Source organism: Nanorana parkeri, unplaced genomic scaffold (assembly GCF_000935625.1).
Source record: "Nanorana parkeri isolate BGI_ZX_2015 unplaced genomic scaffold, ASM93562v1 scaffold248, whole genome shotgun sequence".
Taxonomy (NCBI): Eukaryota; Metazoa; Chordata; class Amphibia; order Anura; family Dicroglossidae; genus Nanorana; species Nanorana parkeri.
This window is the reverse complement of record NW_017306516.1, coordinates 1,259,547-1,279,495: the sequence shown is the minus strand read 5'-3', so window position 1 is coordinate 1,279,495 and position 19,949 is coordinate 1,259,547. Positions and strand designations below refer to the sequence as shown.

The following is a 19,949-nucleotide window of genomic DNA, read 5'->3' as shown; positions in this document are numbered from 1 at the left end:
ACACACACACACATACATATATATATATACACACACACACATATATATATATATATACACACACATATACATATATACTCTTCATATACAGTATATACATACATGTATGTAGAGAGAGAGAGTGAGAGAATATTGCTTATAATAATGTTTACAGTAGTCATACACATTGGTTGTACCATTATTTATTATTAAATATTTAGTATGTTGATAGAAGCAACGACAGATCTATAGTCCAAAAAAAATTTCCCTGAGCCTTTTCACCAGGACCTTTGTCCCATATATCTTCCTCACATCCCGGTCCCTCTACTTCCTCTGATACACTGATCCAATGTTTGTATTGTTTTTGACACACACATTGTGTGTTGTATTGTTTTAAACAAAATATTCAATAAAAAGTTTAACCATAGCCAAAAAAGGTGATGAGTAGGTTGTGTCCAACCCCAGTGTGACACCTCTCAGAGTGGATCAAATCAAAATGACCTGAGTCCCCTTGGCTTAGCATGAACATTGCCGTTCTGATCTAATCCAGGAAAACTATAATATTCTGCTCTAGGTCCCACAAAATACTGCCTATACACTATAGGGGCCAAGAGTGGCTTGTTCATGGTGACTTCAACATTCAATAAAGAATTCCAAAGTCGCACTCCAACATCTACAATACATTTTATTGACAATATTTCACCTGACCATTAATCAAACAATATGCCTCTTTATTTCGCCAATGACAGGTTAGGGCCTGTTCACACCATCACATTACCTTCTCCTAACCCCTGCACTCTGCTGACATCTGAACTCAACATTAATTATACCTGACTCCAGCACTCTATGTTAGTTACCACTGACCCTGAAACTCTGCATTAGTTACTCCTGACCCATAAACTCTTAAAAACCTGCATTAATTAATGGGGCCTTGCTGGATTATCGTTAAAAAAAATGCACAATGCATCTGGGTGTTCTTTGATCTCCTCCACTCTCTTCTACTCTTCAAGTAGATCTCCACTTCTTCCGGGTTGTTGACCCTGTGAATTAGCCCTAAATGAAATGTAAATGAAACAGAGGAATTCATTACCTGCTTACTGAGAGAAAGCCAGCATTGGTGACTGTAATGAGATACCCTGGCTCTGGCACTGTGCATGGTATGATTACCTGAAGTTTGGGATGGATGATTGTCTCTGGACACAGACTAATTGTGTTCAGGACAAACATCTGCCCCAGGTAATCATACATTTGCATGTGGTATGCTGTCGACAGATGCGGCCGCTGGCAGTCTGTCCTGAGAGACAGTGGTCACATCTGTATGGACAAGCCTGGGATTCCGGACACAATCTGTAGCTTCTTGATGCAGGAATCCCCAGCCACAGCCTAAAGTCCCATGTAAATGGGGCCTTAGAGTGCCTGTGATGTTCACTGGCACACTTTATTTAAATCTGCTCAATTCCCAAGAGCATACATTTAAAGCGCAATCAAACTTTCAGTTTAAATAAGCTATACACATTCCAGGAGCATCAAATAAAAGTAGGGGTGCGGAAATTAACGATTAATCCGTCGATTAATCGTTAATTTATTTGATCGATCAAAATTCTTTTGATCCGTATTCACCTCTCCGCCGGCTTCCGGGTCTTCCGTCGGAGATCCGGTGACGTCACGGACATCGACGTCACCGGACTCCTCCCCCCCTCCCCGAGTGGCTCTGTCGGCTAACGAAGGGAAGGGGGGAGGAGTCGGGTGATGTAGTTGTCCGTGATGGGTAACGAAGGGCAGGAGGGAGGAGTCAGATGACGTCGATGTCCGTGACGTCACCTGACTCCTCCCCCTTCCCTTCGTTACCTTAGCCAGAAAACACTGCCAAGGTCAAAGCAGGCAGAGTACTGGTGACCTCAGGATAGGTAAGATCAGCAATTTAAGTTAATTAAAAATGCAAAAGGAGCTGCACCCACAAGCAAACAAACTATATATGTGCAACTACTGAAATTGTGTGAGGTCCCTTATAGGGGATGATGACCATTCTGAAGTAAACGTGAGAAGAGCCAAAGGTCTGGGATTCTGTTGTGCAGGTTTTTGTGATCGTACACAGGGATATGATGTCATTACATATACAACAAAAATGCATCACAATGCAGTACCAATACCAACCCTTAGATGAGCTGCCGACATTATCTTTTGTTAATTAGTTTTCCATTCCTGGTATTCCTATGAATAACATACTTCCTCTACTCACACATTGACTGTATCTATAGGGGAGCCATGGTTGCCACCTAAACTATACTTCAAACATGACTTCCACTCTTCATTTCCATTACACAAAGCAGTGGTTAGACCCCACAGAGCCCTGCTACCCTGGTGAGGCCCCCTCAAAGCTCTGGTGAAACCCCACAGAGCCCTGGTTTAACTTCCATGACGGAGCTGGTTTAACCAGGGCTCTGTGAGGTCTCACCAGGGCTCTTTGGCATCTCACCAGGGCCTTGAGGGGTCTCACCAGGCTGGTGAAATCGCACATAGCCATGGTGGGACCCCATAGAGCCCTGGTGAGACCCTACGGAGCCCTGGTGCTGGTGAGACCCTACAGAGCCCGGGTTTAACCAGGGCAGTGTGGGATCTCACCACGGCTCTGAGTAGTCTAACCAGTCTAATCCAGTCTATACCACATTTACCACTGACTAATGCAGAGTTGCAATGCAAGCAGATCAGCTAAAAGCAGTTGGATCTGTATGTGCGTTATAATTAATCGAAATTAGTTGATTAATCGATTTTAAAGAAATTTGATTAATCAAACAGGAAAATTTGAATCATTACCAGCCCTAAATAAAAGTCATAAAACTTCTTTTCTTTAGAAAGCAGCCACAGTCATAGTAGAAATTCCTGTCCCCTGCCAGCATGGTGTAGAGCTCTCTGTGTAAAAACAGTGATCTATCTGTGGCAATCCAACATGCTTGTTGTACAATTATTTTATTGCAACAGAACATAATTACAGATCATACAGTAGAAGTAAGGTCCAGCAGGTTTATACAATGGAAAATTGAACAATACAGCAGCGTATGAATGCATTTTGTAAAGTCATCCAATATATCGAGGAGTCTCGGAGGGCTGGTTGCCGCGCTTGTATTTCGATTGTGAGGATCTCATTCGGACGCCGGGGGTGAGTAGGTTCACAAGCAACCTAGGGATCCAACCCGGTAAGCAGGGTTATGGCTGAATGCGGGTGTCTCTCGGCTCAAGAAGTGCGGAGCGGTATCAAGAAGCAGCCATCTTGCACCGTCGCGCGCATGCGCCCCCAATCCAACATGCTTGGATCAGTTTGTGCATGCTTTCTAAAGAAAATGAACTGTTAAGACTTTGAACACCCTTTGTATGATGCACTTGGAATGTATTTAGATGATTTCAACTAAAACTTCAGTTGGGCTTTAATCATCTCGGTTGCTTGCAGCTCTGACCCATCTGTCAGTGCCATACTGTCTAAATGTCTACCTACTGCTTAGACTACAACTTTTGCTAACATTGTGGTATTTCATAAAATGTATGTACTACTGGATGCATCCAATTAATTTATCAGTTGTCAAACCCATTTAAACATTTTTAACTTGCAAAGTAAAAGCTGTATTTAAAGGATACATGTACTAAAATACATAATTTCTGAAATAGTTACAACATGTCTGACAGAAAAGGGCTTTCATTTACAAAGTCCTAAAGCACCTGAAAAAGGTATACTTTACTGCCAGTAAAAAAAACTCAAGGGGGCAGAATGTAAAGATCGACAGCTAGCCTTTTTTGATCAGACTATAACATTCGGTTTAGTGATGTTGAAAAGATTGTTATGAAACATTGGGGTATTCTGAGAATGGGTGCACAGCTACAAGGGATACTTCCCTCGAAACCTTAATTTGTTTATAGGAAGACCAAATCTATAAAAGACATGATAGCCAAAAGTATAATTGATCCACCTATTGGGAAGAAATTGGTCACATTCTTAGATTCAGTAGGTTTTTATGCATGTGGCTGTTGTCACACGTACACACATGCACCCAATAATGTAGGAGGAGGAGAAAACATTTCATGATTAACAAAGATAATACACGCAGGTCAAGATAAAAGAGTTCATCTCATGTGATAGTGAGGGAGTAGTTTACGCTTTAGAATGCCACTGTGGGCTACAATATATAGGCTGCACCTCTAGGAAATTGTCAATTAGAATAAAGAACATGGGGGGCGTGGCCAACTACCAAGCGTGATGGCTGCTTCTCGAGACAGCTCCACTTCTCAGCCCAGGAGTTCACCAGAGCTTCACAGGTTGCCACTGGGGTCCTCTTCCACTCCTCCATGATGGAGCTGGTGGATGTTAGAGACCTTGCGCTCCTTCACCTTCCATTTGAGGATGCCCCACAGATGCTCAATAGAGTTTAGGTCTGGAGACATGCTTGGCCAGTCCATCACCTTTACCCTCAGCTTCTTTAGCAAGGCAGTGGTCGTCTTGGAGGTGTGTTTGGGGTCGTTATCATGTTGGAATACTGCCCTACGGCCCAGTCTCCGAAGGGAGGGGATCATGCTCTGTTTTAGTATGTCACAGTACATGTTGGCATTCATGGTTCCCTCAATGAACTGTAGCTCCCCAGTGGCGGCAGCACCCATGGAGCCCCAGACCATGACACTCCCACCACCATGCTTGACTGTAGGAAAGACACACTTCTCTTGGTACTCTTCATCTGGTTGCAGCCACACACACTTGACACCATCTGAACCAAATAAGTTTATCTTGGTCTCATCAGACCCCAGGACATGGTTCCAGTAATCCATGTCCTTAGTCTGCTTGTCTGCAACAAACTGTTTGTGGCCTTTCTTGTGCATCATCTTTAGAAGAGGCTTCCTTCTGGGACAACAGCCATGCAGACCAATTTGATGCAGTGTGCGGCGTATGGTCTGAGCACTGACAGGCTGACCCCCCACCCCTTCAACCTCTGCCGCAATGCTGGCAGCACTCATACATCTATTTCCCAAAGACAACCTCTGGATATGACGCTGAGCACTCAACTTCTTTGGTCGACCATGGAGAGGCCTGTTCTGAGTGGAACCTGTCCTGTGAAACTGCTGTATGGTCTTGGCCACCGTGCTGCAGCTCAGTTTCAGGGTCTTGGCAATCTTCTTACAACCTATGCCATCTTTATGTAGAGCAACAATTCTTTTTTTCAGAACCTCAGAGTTCTTTGCCATGAGGTGCCATGTTGAACTTCCAGTGACCAGTATGAGAGAGTGAGAGCGATAACACAAAACTTAACACACCTACTCCCCATTCACACCTGAGACCTTGTAACACTAATGAGTCACATGACACCGGGGAGGGAAAATGGCTAATAGGGCCCAACTTTTTCTCCAATCAGGAGGCTAGGTTTTTTTAATTATTATTATTTTTATGAAAATTTCAGAAAACACATTTCAAGCTACATTGTTACACATAATTTAGAGTACAATGGTATCATTTTTTTGTTTTGTTTTGAGGGGGGTGTGTTCTTGATCAGGCAATGCTGTGGTTGCATTGGAAGTTAGGCACTTGGCTATGATGTCTGGCAGGGGTGACTAGATTACAAGACTGGCTCAGACAGGAACACCAACAATTACAGGTATTGTGGCAGTTAAACAGTTGCAATGTAAATATTTTTCTAGGTGTTAATAAAAGCAAAACTGTCTATGTCTATTATTGAGGCGGTACGTATATCAATTCAGACATACAAACTTTGGTTCTACCATCTTTCATGAGGCATAATATAAGTTATAAATATATTTTAAATACAGATTTAATTTACAGCATAAGAAAATTGTTCAGTATAAGTTTGTGTTGTCAATTAGCACAGGTATAATGTGCCATTGGTATAAGCACACATGCTAATACATGCAACCTTGACAACTCAGGATGAGGGAATCATTATACACATATGTAATTGAGGACAAAGACCTAACAGTAGTTCCATATGTCCAAATATGCATATATGCATATAGAACTATGTCTAAATTAATGATACAGGTTTTAATTCACCTTTAATTGAACTTTAATTGAACAGCAAACTGCTAGTTCATTAGTTCAAGAGAAGGAACAATAATAGAAAAGTTTAATATCACCATATAGCACTCCCAGTAAGCAACTACTGCCTTCATAAAACACATTTCTTATTTCTGGTATATTAAAGTAAGTAGAAACAAGTAAAAAAAAGTTTTGGCCAAGAGGGCACAAAGTAAAAGCCCTTTGCAGCAAACAATTCAACCAAAGTAACTGAAAACTATATAGACCTCCGAACCGTTCTCAAATACACACACACACACATACACACACATCTATACACACACACATACAGTATATTATTATTTTAAAAGTACTTCCTGAGCTGTCTGCATCTTCATAGATAGTTATAGTTAACACAAACTATAGCTGCAGAAAAATATTTGATACCAATCGTATGTTCTGTTTTGATAGGGAAAAACAGAAGAAAGCAAAAATCACAAAGGAGTTAATAAAAAAAAAAAAAATTACACGGGGTGGGGGGAGAGCATCCAGATTTCCAGCAAACACTTTTCTCATGCAGCATCATTAGTGTAAAAGTTAAAAGCACAAACAGAGCAGTGGGAGAACCATCTACTGTTTTCCATGTCTCCCACAGAGCAGCTTCCTTAGTAACTTAATTATAAAATGTGATGAGGCATGAGCTCACATAGGACTGAGCGCAGTGCGGACTCTCTCACTGGAGGATAAGGATCTACAGGCTCAAGGAATCCTGCAGCGTATGTTTGACTTACGTGTCTTTTTTCTGTTGTGTTGATTCTTTGCTACAGCAATTAGACTTATTAAAAGCACACACAATTAAAAGCATCTCCATTCCAATCACTGCACAATTTTGCTATGCTTAGTCAGCGCATACAGACTTTTACCACATACATCCGCTAGGAGGGTATTTTATACACCAAAACAAGCCCACAAACACTTATTTGTCTATATTTAAAAAGAAAACTAACAGGCATAAGCAATCTGATTGTTTATAACATAAGACAAAAGATCATTTCTGTCTTCACATGTCTACAGAGCATTACACAAAAAAAGAGAGATTATTCCAGCTAAGATTTTGATGTTATGTGATGTCCAGAAAAACCCCCCAAAAAAAACAAATCAAATCTGTTTATTCTTAAAGGACCTTTTAAATTACCCAGGCACCTCTGGGTCAACAGTAGGACTATGAGCCAGAATTCTGAAGATGAACACCCCATGTTGGAGTGGCAGCACTTTTGCCCCATTGCAGCATCTTCAGAATGATATAACAAGATAAGCAGCGCTAGGAGTTCAATTAGCTGTATATCACACAGGTGGCAGTGATTTAAACCAAAATAGTGTTTCCTTAACACATTACTTATATTAAATACTGCAAAGTCAAAGTGATGAATTTTCTGTGTATCGCGTCAACACATCAATATAAATAAATAAATATTGTGATGTAAAATACAAGCTGCTGTATTAAAGACCGCTGGGTCTGAGGATGTTTAAACCAAATTAACAGCGCTAGTAGGTGAATCAAAAAACCATATAATCGTGTTTGTGAACTACAAATCATAAGAAAACCACATAAATGCAAGTGCCGTTAGTCAATAAAAAGCATCTTCAGAATGTGAGCCTGATGTCCATTTCATGGGAGAACTTTAAAGAGAACCTCTAGTGAATTTTCTAACCTGATTCTTTATTGTATAATCATTCTTACTGGAATTGAGTGTTTAACAAGATAAAGTTGCATTGAATTCTTGTTGGAACTGCATTGGAGTATACACTCTACAATGTGGAATGTATATACAGTACATAAATGCAAAATAAGGGAAGGCACATCCACTAATGCAACATGAGTTTGTTTTTTAATCATGGCGACTCTCGGGTCCTGTACTGGTTAAGATTTCTGTTGTGCACTTAGTAGACTGTGTAATATGTGTATGCCAAACATTGATGGAATGGAACATATGCTGGGTAATACACGCACGCACACACACACACACTATATGTATATTTCTTTTTTAAATGTCCCTTTAAAATATCACATGGTCTTAAGGTGGTATAAGTTATGTTAGAGCGAGGCTTGTTTTTGCAAATATATGCAACAAAAACCTTTACTTGGGACCTAAATGTAGAAACAATCTAACCACTTACTGCCTGGAGTATTTCTTAATTTCTGGAGACGCATGATACAATCTGAGTTTTTGGCTAGAAAACCGCTAAAAAAACACATGTATATATACATATATATATATATATTTTTTTAAAGGAGAGGCCCTATGCTACATAAATAAAAACAAAATTGCTAGTTGCATGATATTTGCATTCATCAAACCAATATTTTTAGGATAAAACACACAAAAATGTATTTGTGTGCACAGAAACAGTATATATTACCCAATCATTTGCTAAAATATAAAAGATGGGGTTGTGTTGGGTAGATATCAAACATGTCAAGCCTTAAAACTGTGTGCACACGTAAAATGGCAATAAACTACATTACCCAAAAATGCCCATTGGCAATGCTTTAAAAGCTTTGCTGCTCATTAATTTAGAGGTAACAGTGGAGTGATGACCCTAGAATTATTGCTCTCACTTCAACATTTGCATTGATAGGTAACATGAGTGGTGCAATTGTCGCTTTCACACTTAGATACACACGAAGCTGCTTTGCGTTTGTATGTGCATGTGTATGTGGGGACTTTTTTTTTTATGAGCTGAAACCGGAAGTGAAGCAATGCACATCACTTTCGGTTTAATTGATCGGGGTGTGTCCTGATCTCCCTCCGATCCAGGCGCAGAGACCTGCCATGCTGCTCCAGGGCCCGCACAGAGAACAACGGAACAAATAAAGCTGGCAGCTGCAGTGGGGTGGCCACACACTCCCCAGGTGCATACAAGCGATCAGGCTCCTCTATAGCCACACAAACCCTTGTATGTGACAGCCATCGCCAACTGTAAAATGATCTTGGTATAACCACTTCAGGAATGGAATGTTCATACATGTACGACAGTCCTGAGGTGGTTAATTATGTTTTTGTGTGCTAACTATTCTGTAGTGCAGAAGGGAGATTCAGGCAGGGCTGACAACTCTGCTTTGGATTTCCACGTGGCAGAGGCACTGTGTAATCAGTTCAAACAGGATGTATCAAGCTTTCCTGGTTTTGTGGCATATGAAGAGGCATTTCTCTGTACTTGCTTCAATTTAAAAGGGATAAAACATGGGGAAATGTGCATGTATTACAGAAATGTACTGAATGTGTTTTTGCTTTTGCCTAGACATACATTTAAACACAGCAATCTACCTCAACGGCACTCTGTACATAGAGTAAATTACATTGGGTGAGGCAATCATCAGACCTACCAGCAATAGTCCAGCAGATGAGGAGGAAGAACTGGGATGTAAACATGTTGCCAGTACATAGGGAACAACATTGAAGATGATCCATGGATGCAGGCAGTCAACTGCAAATAAAAACAAACAGATAAAGAAATCTACTGCACTTACAAAAGCAAGATAAAACAAAGAGGTGCTGAAGCCGTTAAAAAAAAAAAAAAGAAAAAAAAAGGTTACATTGTTATCAACTTCCTTTGACTATGACATCATTCGATTTGTGTCCCAGTACCTGACACCCAGGAAAATGTTGTGTCTATGCCATCTTAATTTATATCATTCTTACACAGCACACAGAACAAAACACAGGGACCTTTTATATCAGCTTTAACAATGTTTTTTGTTTTTCTAGATCAGCCAGGCTCAGTTATGACATACCAAGAAGGACAAGAGCAAATACTGAAATCCCTGCATTTCAGGCATTTTAACACTGTAAAACCAGATTTTTTTTTCACAAAATAAATTGTAGCTTTTTTTCTAAATGCAAAACTATGTTAAACAACAACTCTGGACTAAAGAAACCCTAATTTTAGTCTCTATAGGAAGATGTGTTTAGATTCCTAAACACATACAATCTACTTCTGATTTTGTTTCAGATTCCGAACCTGGAAAGGGTGCTAAAATGCACATTAGCTGACCTGTCCAGACTAAATTTGTTGTTGGAACCAGACCCGAGTAGAGGCCTGAGAACATTTGACCTGGGAGACAAAAACAACAACCTTGATCTTTCATGTTAGAAGCAGTTTCTTGTGGGCTAAAGGAAGTGTACCACACAAAGTGTGTGGTAGTGATTGGTAGCCATGGTGAAACACGAGTGTTGTCTTGAAGAACGTGGTATATTTTAACACACCTTTTTACATATACAATATTAACTTAAAAAAAAAAGAGATGGTAAACTATGAACTACTTAATAAGGTGAACAGGATAATGGCTGCTTTATGAAAACTATATGGGCTCACCTAAATAAAATACCATGTTATCATCACAAGTAATCATTTAGTTTCCTTTTGAAAATGAACACAACACCTTGCATAAGTTGAGCAGCTCTCTGCATTTGATCATATAAGATCTAAAAAAATAATATATATGATGCTTTGGAATGGAAGATGTATAACACGAAGTAACTGTCACAGTGGTCCTGCAATGATTAAGGCCTGGGAGGGGAGTACCTCCACTCAAGGCCACCAGCCCAACATATATTATTCATACTGGCTCCCCCGCCTACCCTGCAACAAAGGACAAGTTCACTTTTAAATTTTACAAGTTTTTTTTAAAGTTTATTTTACATACTTACCTTCCAACCTTCATCTTGAGCTTCACTGTGTGGCACAGCCCTTCCCAGAGTCAAATAGCCTTTTCAGTCCCCGCAGGCACCTCTTCTTGGTGCACACAGTGGCCCCCATTATGTCTATGGGTGAGCTGTATTTCAATGTACTCCAGCCATCCAGTAAAATGGTAACAATATGGTAATAGTAATGATAACCTGGAGTCAGTGGCAAGTGCTGTGTCTATACCCACCACCAGATATTCATGGCATGTTAAGAATAGTACTCATTCTATGACAAGTGCAAATCTGTTAGGGACACAGGGTGCCATAAATAGCAAGTTGCATTTGCTTATGTTATATGCACAGTTGTCATTCCAATTTTGCTTAGTAAAGGTCTTTTTTTAAAGTTATGTGACACTTATAAATTATAAGTATTACTTAATGACACTCTTCATATCTATCTACAAGCACCAAAAGATAAAACCTTAGTATAGCCTTTACTTGTCCTGCAGTAGATATGCTGAAAATGAGAATCAAGAAAACTTGAAGCACAGCAAAAAAGTACACTGAACATTCCCTTTGGGTACCTTTGTACACAAGACCTTAGGGGGAAAAAAGCTTGCAATACTGGAGTATAAGTGACTATAGACTGCCTATAGAATATTTATTTTTATTGATCCAAGAAAAGTAAAAGAGCTTTGCCTTGATAGTAATAAAAAAAAAAAAAAAACTGGCAAAAGAGTCACTCTGCATAAAAACTATTTAATTTCAAAGACACACTGTCAGCTTGCCCATTAAGGGCAAAGTGACAATGTCCTTGTAAACCTGAACCCTGACTATGCTCTACTCACCTCATCAGTGCTCCCCCACTGTTTCTTTACCTGTTCATGCCACCACCATATTACCCGGCGCTGGAGCACAGAGGGAGAATAACACCCTGTCTGTCATGTGACAGAGCTCAGTCTTAGCAATTGCCCACTAGGCCTGAGCACTGCATCATGGAAGGAGGTCACATGCGCCCCCATATGCAGAAGTACCAGGAATTTGTTGTGGGCAAAGTAGCAGTAGTGGAGCACTGCAAAAGTGAGTATAAAGTGATCAGAGAGCTGGAACTAACTTTGTCTTGAATAGGCAAGATGACAGTGTTTCTTTAAAGTAGGGGCCAGATATCAATCATCTACCAGGGTCACTGATAGTGAGATCCCTGTATTTAAAATCAGAAGTGCTGCATACCTGCCAGCAGTTACATGACAGTCCAATTATCATATTTTGACTATTCTGTACAATGCAAGCAGATGAAGTTACATAGTATTTGAGGTTGAATAAAGACACATGTCCATCAAGTTCAACCCATTGTGTGTGTGTGTATGTGTATGCAGGGGCGTCCCGAGGCTGGGTGACACCCGGAGCGGTAACCGAGTGTCACCCCACCGAGACTTCACTGCGCGTGACGTCACCACGCGCGTGTGCGATGACGTCATCATGCATGCGCGGCAGTATTCTGGTATCTGCCGGCGGCCATTTTTGTGATGGAGGGGACAGTCACCCGGTGGGATAAGGTATGCCGCCGGGTCCCCTCCTCTCTCCTGATACTGTCGGGCGTTTGGTCCATGACCGAGCGCCCGACTTTTCAGAGGGGGATGACACCAAAATGACTCACCCCTCCAATGGTGTCACCCGGGTGCGGGCCGCACCCCCCTTGTGACCCCACTGTGTGTATGGTCCTACTGATGTGTAGTATGTATAGGTATTGGTGTGTTCTCATTCTTAGGAGTACTTGCACCCCTGCATATTACGGTCTCTGAGGAAATCGCCCAATCGCCTCTTGAATGATTCCACACTCTCAGCCGAAATCAAAGCATGTGGCAGCAAGTTCCAGACTCTGACTGATCTAACTGAGAAGAACCCCCTTCGCACCTTGTGCTGAATTTTTTTCTCCACCAATTTTAGGTGGTGGCCTCTCGTCCTTGTCATGGAGTTAATTGTAAAGAGTTTACTGCTAATGTTACTATCCCTGGTAAACATTTTGTACATGAAAATCATGTCCCCCTTAATCTCCTTACTTCCAATGAGAACATATTTAAATTCAGTAGCCTGTCATCATAGCTCAGGTCCTCTATACCTTTACGAGTTTGGTCGCCCTCCTCTTGACTCTTTCCAGTTCAAGGGCGTCCTTTTTGTTCACTGGCGACCAAAACTGGACCGCATACTCCAGATGAGGCCGAACCAGCGATCTATAAAGTGGCAGAATTATAGACTTGTCCCTGCTGAACATTCCCCTCTTAATACAGGACAGGACCCTACTTACTTTGCTTACCGCAGCCTGACACTGCGAGCTATTATTCAGTCTGTGGTCTACAATGACCCCAAAATCTGTTTCCCTTTCGGGCTCCCATAGCGGAGCTCCCATTAGTGTGTAATTCGCTTTATTATTTTTAACCCCAAAGTGCATTACTTTACATTTATCTACATCAAACCTCATCTGCCATGTAGTTGCCCACTCCCCTATTTTTTCTAGATCCCCCTGTAATGTTATAGCGTCTGATTCAGTTTCTATTACCCTCCCGATTTTTGTATCATCAGCAAACACTGAAACATGGCTGTTTACCCCCTCCCCAATATCGTTAATGAAAAGGTTAAATAGCATGGGGCCCAGTACAGATCCCTGCGGCACGCCGCTCATGACCCTAGCCCAATCCGAGAAGGTGCCATTTATCGATACTCTTTGTACCCGTTCCTGTAGCCAGTTTTCTATCCATGTACACACCATTTCATCTATGCCCATAGACCTCAGCTTCTGTAGTAAACAAGTATGTGTTACCGTGTCAAATGCCTTAGCGTCTGCCTACCTTGGTGATACACCGAGGTAGGCAGACGAAGATTCAGGAACTATGGTGAGGAGACCACTGGAGTCTCAAATTATAAAATAAGCCAGTGGGTGACTCAGTTCACTTACAGTCATGGCCAAAAATATTGGCACTCCTGCATTTTTGTCAGATAATGCACCACTTAGCACTGAAAATTGTTGCAATTACAAATATTTAGGCATTCTCATGTTTATTTATTTTGTTTATATTGGTATGACACAAAATTAACAGCTCTTTGACAAAACAAAATTACAGCTATTTGGTAAAGCCCATCATTCCACTGTTTTCAGAAAAAGAAATTAGGCCTTTAACCCTTTCGCTGCCAAGCCCTCCGGAACATTTTTCAAATCAGCTGGCCAAGCCATTTTTGAATTTTCTGCAATTTTTTTCTATTGATTTGATGTTCAACTGCTGCGTTGCATCGCTGATGACAGCTATTCATTTAAAGGGGACAGTCTGCTGAACAGTTCTACTATAAGCTACCATCAGCTTATAGTAGAACTGTAAATGCCAGGTCCGTACGGCATACTGAGCTGGCCAGCTGGAAGCACTTTTGTAGGTCCGTATGCCGTACGTCCTTGGCAGCGAAAGGGTTAAAGAAAAAAAATCAGCCCCTACAGTCAAACATGGTGGAGGTTATTGATGTGTTGGGGTTGCTTTGCTGCATCAGGTACTGGATGTCTTGAGTGTGTACATGGCATTATGAAATCTGAAGACTACCAAATAATTTTGGGGTGCAATGTAGAGTCCAGTGTCAGAAAGCTGGGTCTCCGTAAGAGGTCATGGGTCTTAATGCAGGACAATGACCCAAAAGCACATGTCAAAAAGCACCCAGAAATGGTTTCAGACAGAGTGCTGGAGAGTACAGGACTGGCCAGCAATGAGTCCAGATCTAAACCCCATTGAGCACCTGTGGAGAGACCTCAAGACAGCAGTTGGGAAAGGAACCCTTACAATCTGAGAGACCTGGAGCAGTTGGCGAAAGAAGAGTGGTCCAAAATTCCTGTAGAGAGGTGTAAGAAACTCATTGATTGTTTCAGTAAGCGATTGATTTCAGTTATTTTTTTCAAGGGCTGTGCTACCAAATATTAATTGAGGATGCCAATAATTCTGTCCAGTCCATTTTTTGAGTTTTGCTTGGAATGTGTCAGATTTTGCTTTTTTTGTTCTCAACTTTTTTGTGCCATACAAATGCAAACACAAGAAATAAACACGAGAATGCCTAAACATTTGTAACTGCAACAATTTTCTGTGAAGTGGTGCATTGTCTGACAGAAATGCAGGGGTGCCAATATTTTTGGCCATGATTGTACGTCCACCAACAGCTGAAATTAGCTTTGGTACAATACATAAAAACAAAACCTGAATTATAACTAAAACCAATCATGCATGTAGAGATAATAAATAATATTCACAAAAACGTAAAAGAAAAAGTGCAGAAAGAAATGTATACATATATTTATGCTAGGAATGTCAGATGCCTGTTCCTCTACTGCATGTTCTGGTTCCATCTGTTGACTGCTACATCCCTACTGTGCCTTGTAGAGACATAGTGGCTGGAAGGTAGGACCAGCTCTGCCACATAGCAGAGTCTTGCCTGCCAGGGCCAGTAACCCAATTTGTCTCTGCTCCAGTTAACACCTACAGGCCTTTGTCCCTCCCCACGACCTGAGACTGGATAATGAAGAGACTCACTCTGTTCTCTCCTTCCATCTGGATGCTCCTTACACTGCAGCACAACTGACTATCTGCTTGTGTTGTTTCCCGCACATAATATACATTTAAAGATGTATGACTGATTACATAACTGCCTGAAGTTCAGCTTTCATTTATTTTAACATAGCAAAAGGCTTTGATATTGTAAAAATACCCCATTGTTTTGTTTTACCATTCCCAAAAGTAATGTTCTGAACGTGAAAAAAAAATACTCTTTTCTACTTGCACTAACTCAGATGACAATAAATCTAAGACATATATTTTTGTGAACACTCTGGAGTGCTCAAGATTTGTATACGGTACTGTATATACTTTTCTTAAGACTACATTTCTGTTTAGCCCTTTTCATTCAGAATTTGGATTACAGTGACATCACAATCGAATAGGGTGTATATCTTGCCTGGTTTCCTCGGATCTGTGTTAAATCAGTGAGATGTCAAATTAAGCAAACAGTTTATGTGTGTGTGTTTACCCATTCACAATAGAAGAAGCTACATCTGTGTAGGCTTGGGAGGCTTCCAGTTACAAGTTATTGCCTTCTGCTGAGCACAGTTTGAGATAAAATAATGCAGCTTGTTCTCTGTGATGAAACACGAAGAGTCTGCTCCACATCCTCCATCACTGGCAGACCACCAGCATCTCCGATGCATAGCCGTTCACTCACACGTCTTTAGCACAACAGGAGAAAAACACTCCTGCTCTTCCTAACTGGACAATTTGTTCTACCTATATGTCACTAAAAAAAAACAGGTGTATTACCGTAACTGTAATATATGTCACAGGGTAACTATAAAAAGCTGTAAATGTGACATATACACTTCTAATGAAATTACAAAGGGAATTTAAAAATGCATTTAAACTTTTTTTTTCTTAATTTCACCTGTATAGAGTATGTGGAGAAAGGGCATTCTAAATGCACACTATTTGCCATTGTTTGAAGTATATAAGTCGAAACGTGATCACCTTGTTAGCAGGCTGCATAACATCATATATGGTATAAAAGCATGGTGTTTGTTTTGTTTTTTTCCCTGCAGATGTGGGTGTCAAGGTATGTTGTTCAGGCCTGATGCCTTAGGAAGAGGTGCAAATCTTATTAATCCCCTTCTGACACGCTGTTGTAGGTAAATGGATGACTAGGAGTGCTGCACCTCTGAGCGGACTATTACAAACGTCTTTGCTGCAGAGCGCGTGCAGATGCCAGATGTGCGCAATGTATGTGATTGTGCTGCCATTAGACAATGCAGATCACAGGTAAAATGCACAAAGTCAATCCAAAGGACTTTGTGCCTTAGTATTGCTGTGATGGCCAAACACAGCCATCACAAATGTAAACACCCCTTGTGTATACATTTAGGGACCCTCCCCCTTCCTCTTACAATGGAGGGAAAAGAGAAAGGTGGTCACTCCCCTCTTCTACATCTCCATTCTATCTCAATATGGGACCTGTACATTAACCCCCTCATCTTTATCCACCCACTGTATGAGTAAGCCTGTCAACCCACTCCACCTTTTGTGTAGGACCTGTACATTAATTATGTGCTCGCTGTACCTAGTGCACCATTACCAAGCTACATGTTTAAAAGAATCCTGTGCTGAAATAAATGTGCAGTCTACTATTGCTAATCACCTGAAAATGTGAGTTTATTGACTGCCTCTGGATTTATGCCTTTGTTTGTTACTGACCCAAACAAGCATGCAGATCAACGAAGTGAACTCACATTCCAAGCTGTGTCTTAGATCAGTGGCTGAGATAGTAATGAAGTCTCTGGATAAGCAGGACAGCCAGAGGACTAGCAGGTTCATAGGTTAGCAATGACAGCCCTCAATCTTTGTTCATTTCCCAAAAAAAGTGTTGCAAAAATGAGATCACCTTGGGGGTATATAATTTACAACAAATGGGTAATTTTGGGGGTAACTACTGTCCTTGCACAACTCCCCTCACCTATTATCCATAGCATGGGGAAGGGTGTTCTGTATTCCTCAGAGAGAGCTGGGAACAATGTAACTGCAGCAGAGGCAGAGAACACAAACGAGTATTAGCTCACTGAATTTCTGTCAGGATCAACGGATATTTTTGTGCAGATATTTCAAAACACTTGTATATTTAACAGGCAACAAGAGACCAAATCAGATAAGTTTATTGCTAAGCTTTACACGTATAGCAGTGTGTGTGTGTGTGTGTGTGTGTGTGTGTGTGTGTGTGTGTGTGTGTGTGTGTGTGTAATTATATGTCATACTAACTGGGTATGTATTGACTATACAGTATACAATTAGAAAATGGATTTGAGGTGTTACCCATGTATTTTCATAAAGACAAAGTAAATGTTACAATCAAATAAGAGAATTTAGTAGAACCAACCTAGAAAACTGCCAGGGACTACACCTTTGAAGAGGTTTGGTTTGTCTACAACAGACAGCATGTCCTGGTTCTTTAGTAATGTATTGTTGAATGTTTCCCTGCTGTTCATTACACTACACAGTTGTGTAGAAAGTTACAAAGAGATAAAGGACCACTTAACCCACATAATATCTAGTATGCACAACTTCACACTGTACTTAACTTCTGACCTCCTCTTATCAAAAAGACACATTAACAGCCCAAAATTCCTTTAGAAAGTTTACTAGGAAGCTGCCCAATGTATTTGAAGAAAAACTATGATAATATACAGTACATCTGTACCTGGCTAATTTTTGTCTAGTTGTAAATGCCTTTTTCATCTTTCTGCTTTACAAATGCTAAGATGAATCCAACCCCGCAACATTATTTGTCATTTGTAAATACAAAACACCATCCATTTTCATTCAGCCAGATGACATATTGTTTGGTATTTAAAGCACAACATTCAAGACATTATAAATGGCTCCTGCTAAAAGTTGTGTGTGAGACAACTCTAAAGGCATTCATTACCTTGTTTAATGCAGTTTTGAGTTCTCTGTTATAGCAAGAGCCAGGGGCTGACTGGCAACTTTTAGCCCAGGGGGCAAGTACAACCCAGAGACCCATGGTGCAGCAACTTGGCCCCGCTCCCGCTCTGCCTCTTCCCCCGCCTTCTCCCCGCCCGTCTGCCACTTTTGCCATCCATGTAACAGTAGTGTGAATGGTCGGGAGATGTGAGGACTCCTAGTAAGTCCATGAAAGGGGTGACTGGCTAGGGGATGGTGCTCTCCTCATGTCCGGTACTTAGGCACTCTCACCCACTGTAGACCGCCGCTGGCTGTCCATGCTTCTGGGCTGTGAGCTGTGGGAGGTTAGCGGGAGGGGCCAGACAGTGTCAAAGTCAGTGTTCTATAATTTTTCTCGATTCTATACATTTTCTCGACTGTGTCACTTCCAGTGGGGCCGAGTCATCCGAATCAGCTGTTTTCATGACCCTCTTTCTTCATGACATGTGCACCTGGAAGTGACGCGGTAGAGAAATTAATGGGTTGAGGAAAATTATAGCACACTGGTGGTGTACGGATGCACGTGTACGACTGCTGCAACCCTGGTACTTCTGCCACTAACTCTAAGCTGTAGAGGGACTACAAATCTCAGCAACACATTATACAGCAATGTAGAATAATACCACCAGCTGTAGAGGACTATAAATCCCAGAAATACATTTTACAGCATTGCAGAATGTCATTGGCTATAGAGAACTAAATATACTAATATACTAATATGAAGCTACATACTCTGTTGCTCTGGGTTCTCTGCCTGATGTCTCCAGGGTCTCAGGAGGGTTGTGCGGGCTCTCACCAGGGGTCCAGAGAGTTTCACGGGTGCGTGTGGGTGCAGCAGAGGCGGCTCCCTAATTAGTCTCTCAGGTGGCCAATGCGGACTGTCAGGTGGTCAGTGCGGGATCTGTGGGGGCTTCCTAATAATCAGTGATGGCTCTGTGGTAGCTTCCAGGTGGGTAGTGGGTGCTCCACTGTGGCCAGTGGGGGCACCCTGGTGGTTAGTGGGGGCTCCCTGGTGTAGGGTGACCATTTATCTAGAGCTACAGCTAATGATTATTTTGAAAATCGATTAGTTAGCCGATTAATCGGGATAACAAAAAATGGCTCCAGTGATGGACTACTAGTTTGTATTGAGATTGTAGTCCATCACAGGAGCAAGCTTGGAGCAGTGGAAGAAAAAAAAAAAGTGTGGTGTGCAATATAGTGAAATGGAAAGTGTAAAATGATACAGCAATCAATGCAGAATGGCACCGGCTATAAAGGACTACAAATCCCAGCAATAGTACATTATACCACGCAATGCAGAATACCTCCAGCAATAGTACATTATAGCTGGCGCTGTTGTAGTCCTCCATAGCTGGTGGTATTCGGCATTGTGCTGTCTAATATATTATTGCTGGGATTTGTAGTCCTCATCCCCCCACGCCTGCTCCTCCTTACTACTTCTTCTCCCCGTGTCCCTGTGATGATCATGGATGTAGGCAGGCGGTGAGTGTGAGGCAGGGAGGAGGTGTGGTGTGTGGAGCCTGGATACAGGCGGGTGGTTCTAAAAGCGGCAAGCGTGAGGCGGGAAGGAAATGCGGCGTTTGGAGCGTGGATGCAGGCGGGTGGGTCTAGCAGCGGCAAGCGTGAGGCTGGTAAGAGGTGCAGCGTGGATGCAGGCGGGCGGGTCTAGCAGCGGCAAGCGTGAGGCGGGGAGGAGGTGTGGCGTGTGGAGCATGGATGCAGGCGGGTCTAACAGCGGTAAGCGTGAAG

The 19,949-nt window shown here is 41.7% G+C and overlaps 1 protein-coding gene across 1 annotated transcript in view; it reads right to left on the bottom strand.

The window, feature by feature from the left end:
- DENND1A (DENN domain containing 1A) overlaps positions 1 to 19,949 on the bottom strand; it is a 702,656-nt gene that overhangs the window by 294,422 nt on the left and 388,285 nt on the right. The window contains exon 10 of the mRNA XM_018556699.1: positions 9,375 to 9,475. Within this exon, the coding sequence (XP_018412201.1) occupies positions 9,375 to 9,475 (101 nt within the window). The remainder of the gene's footprint in view (positions 1 to 9,374; positions 9,476 to 19,949) is intronic.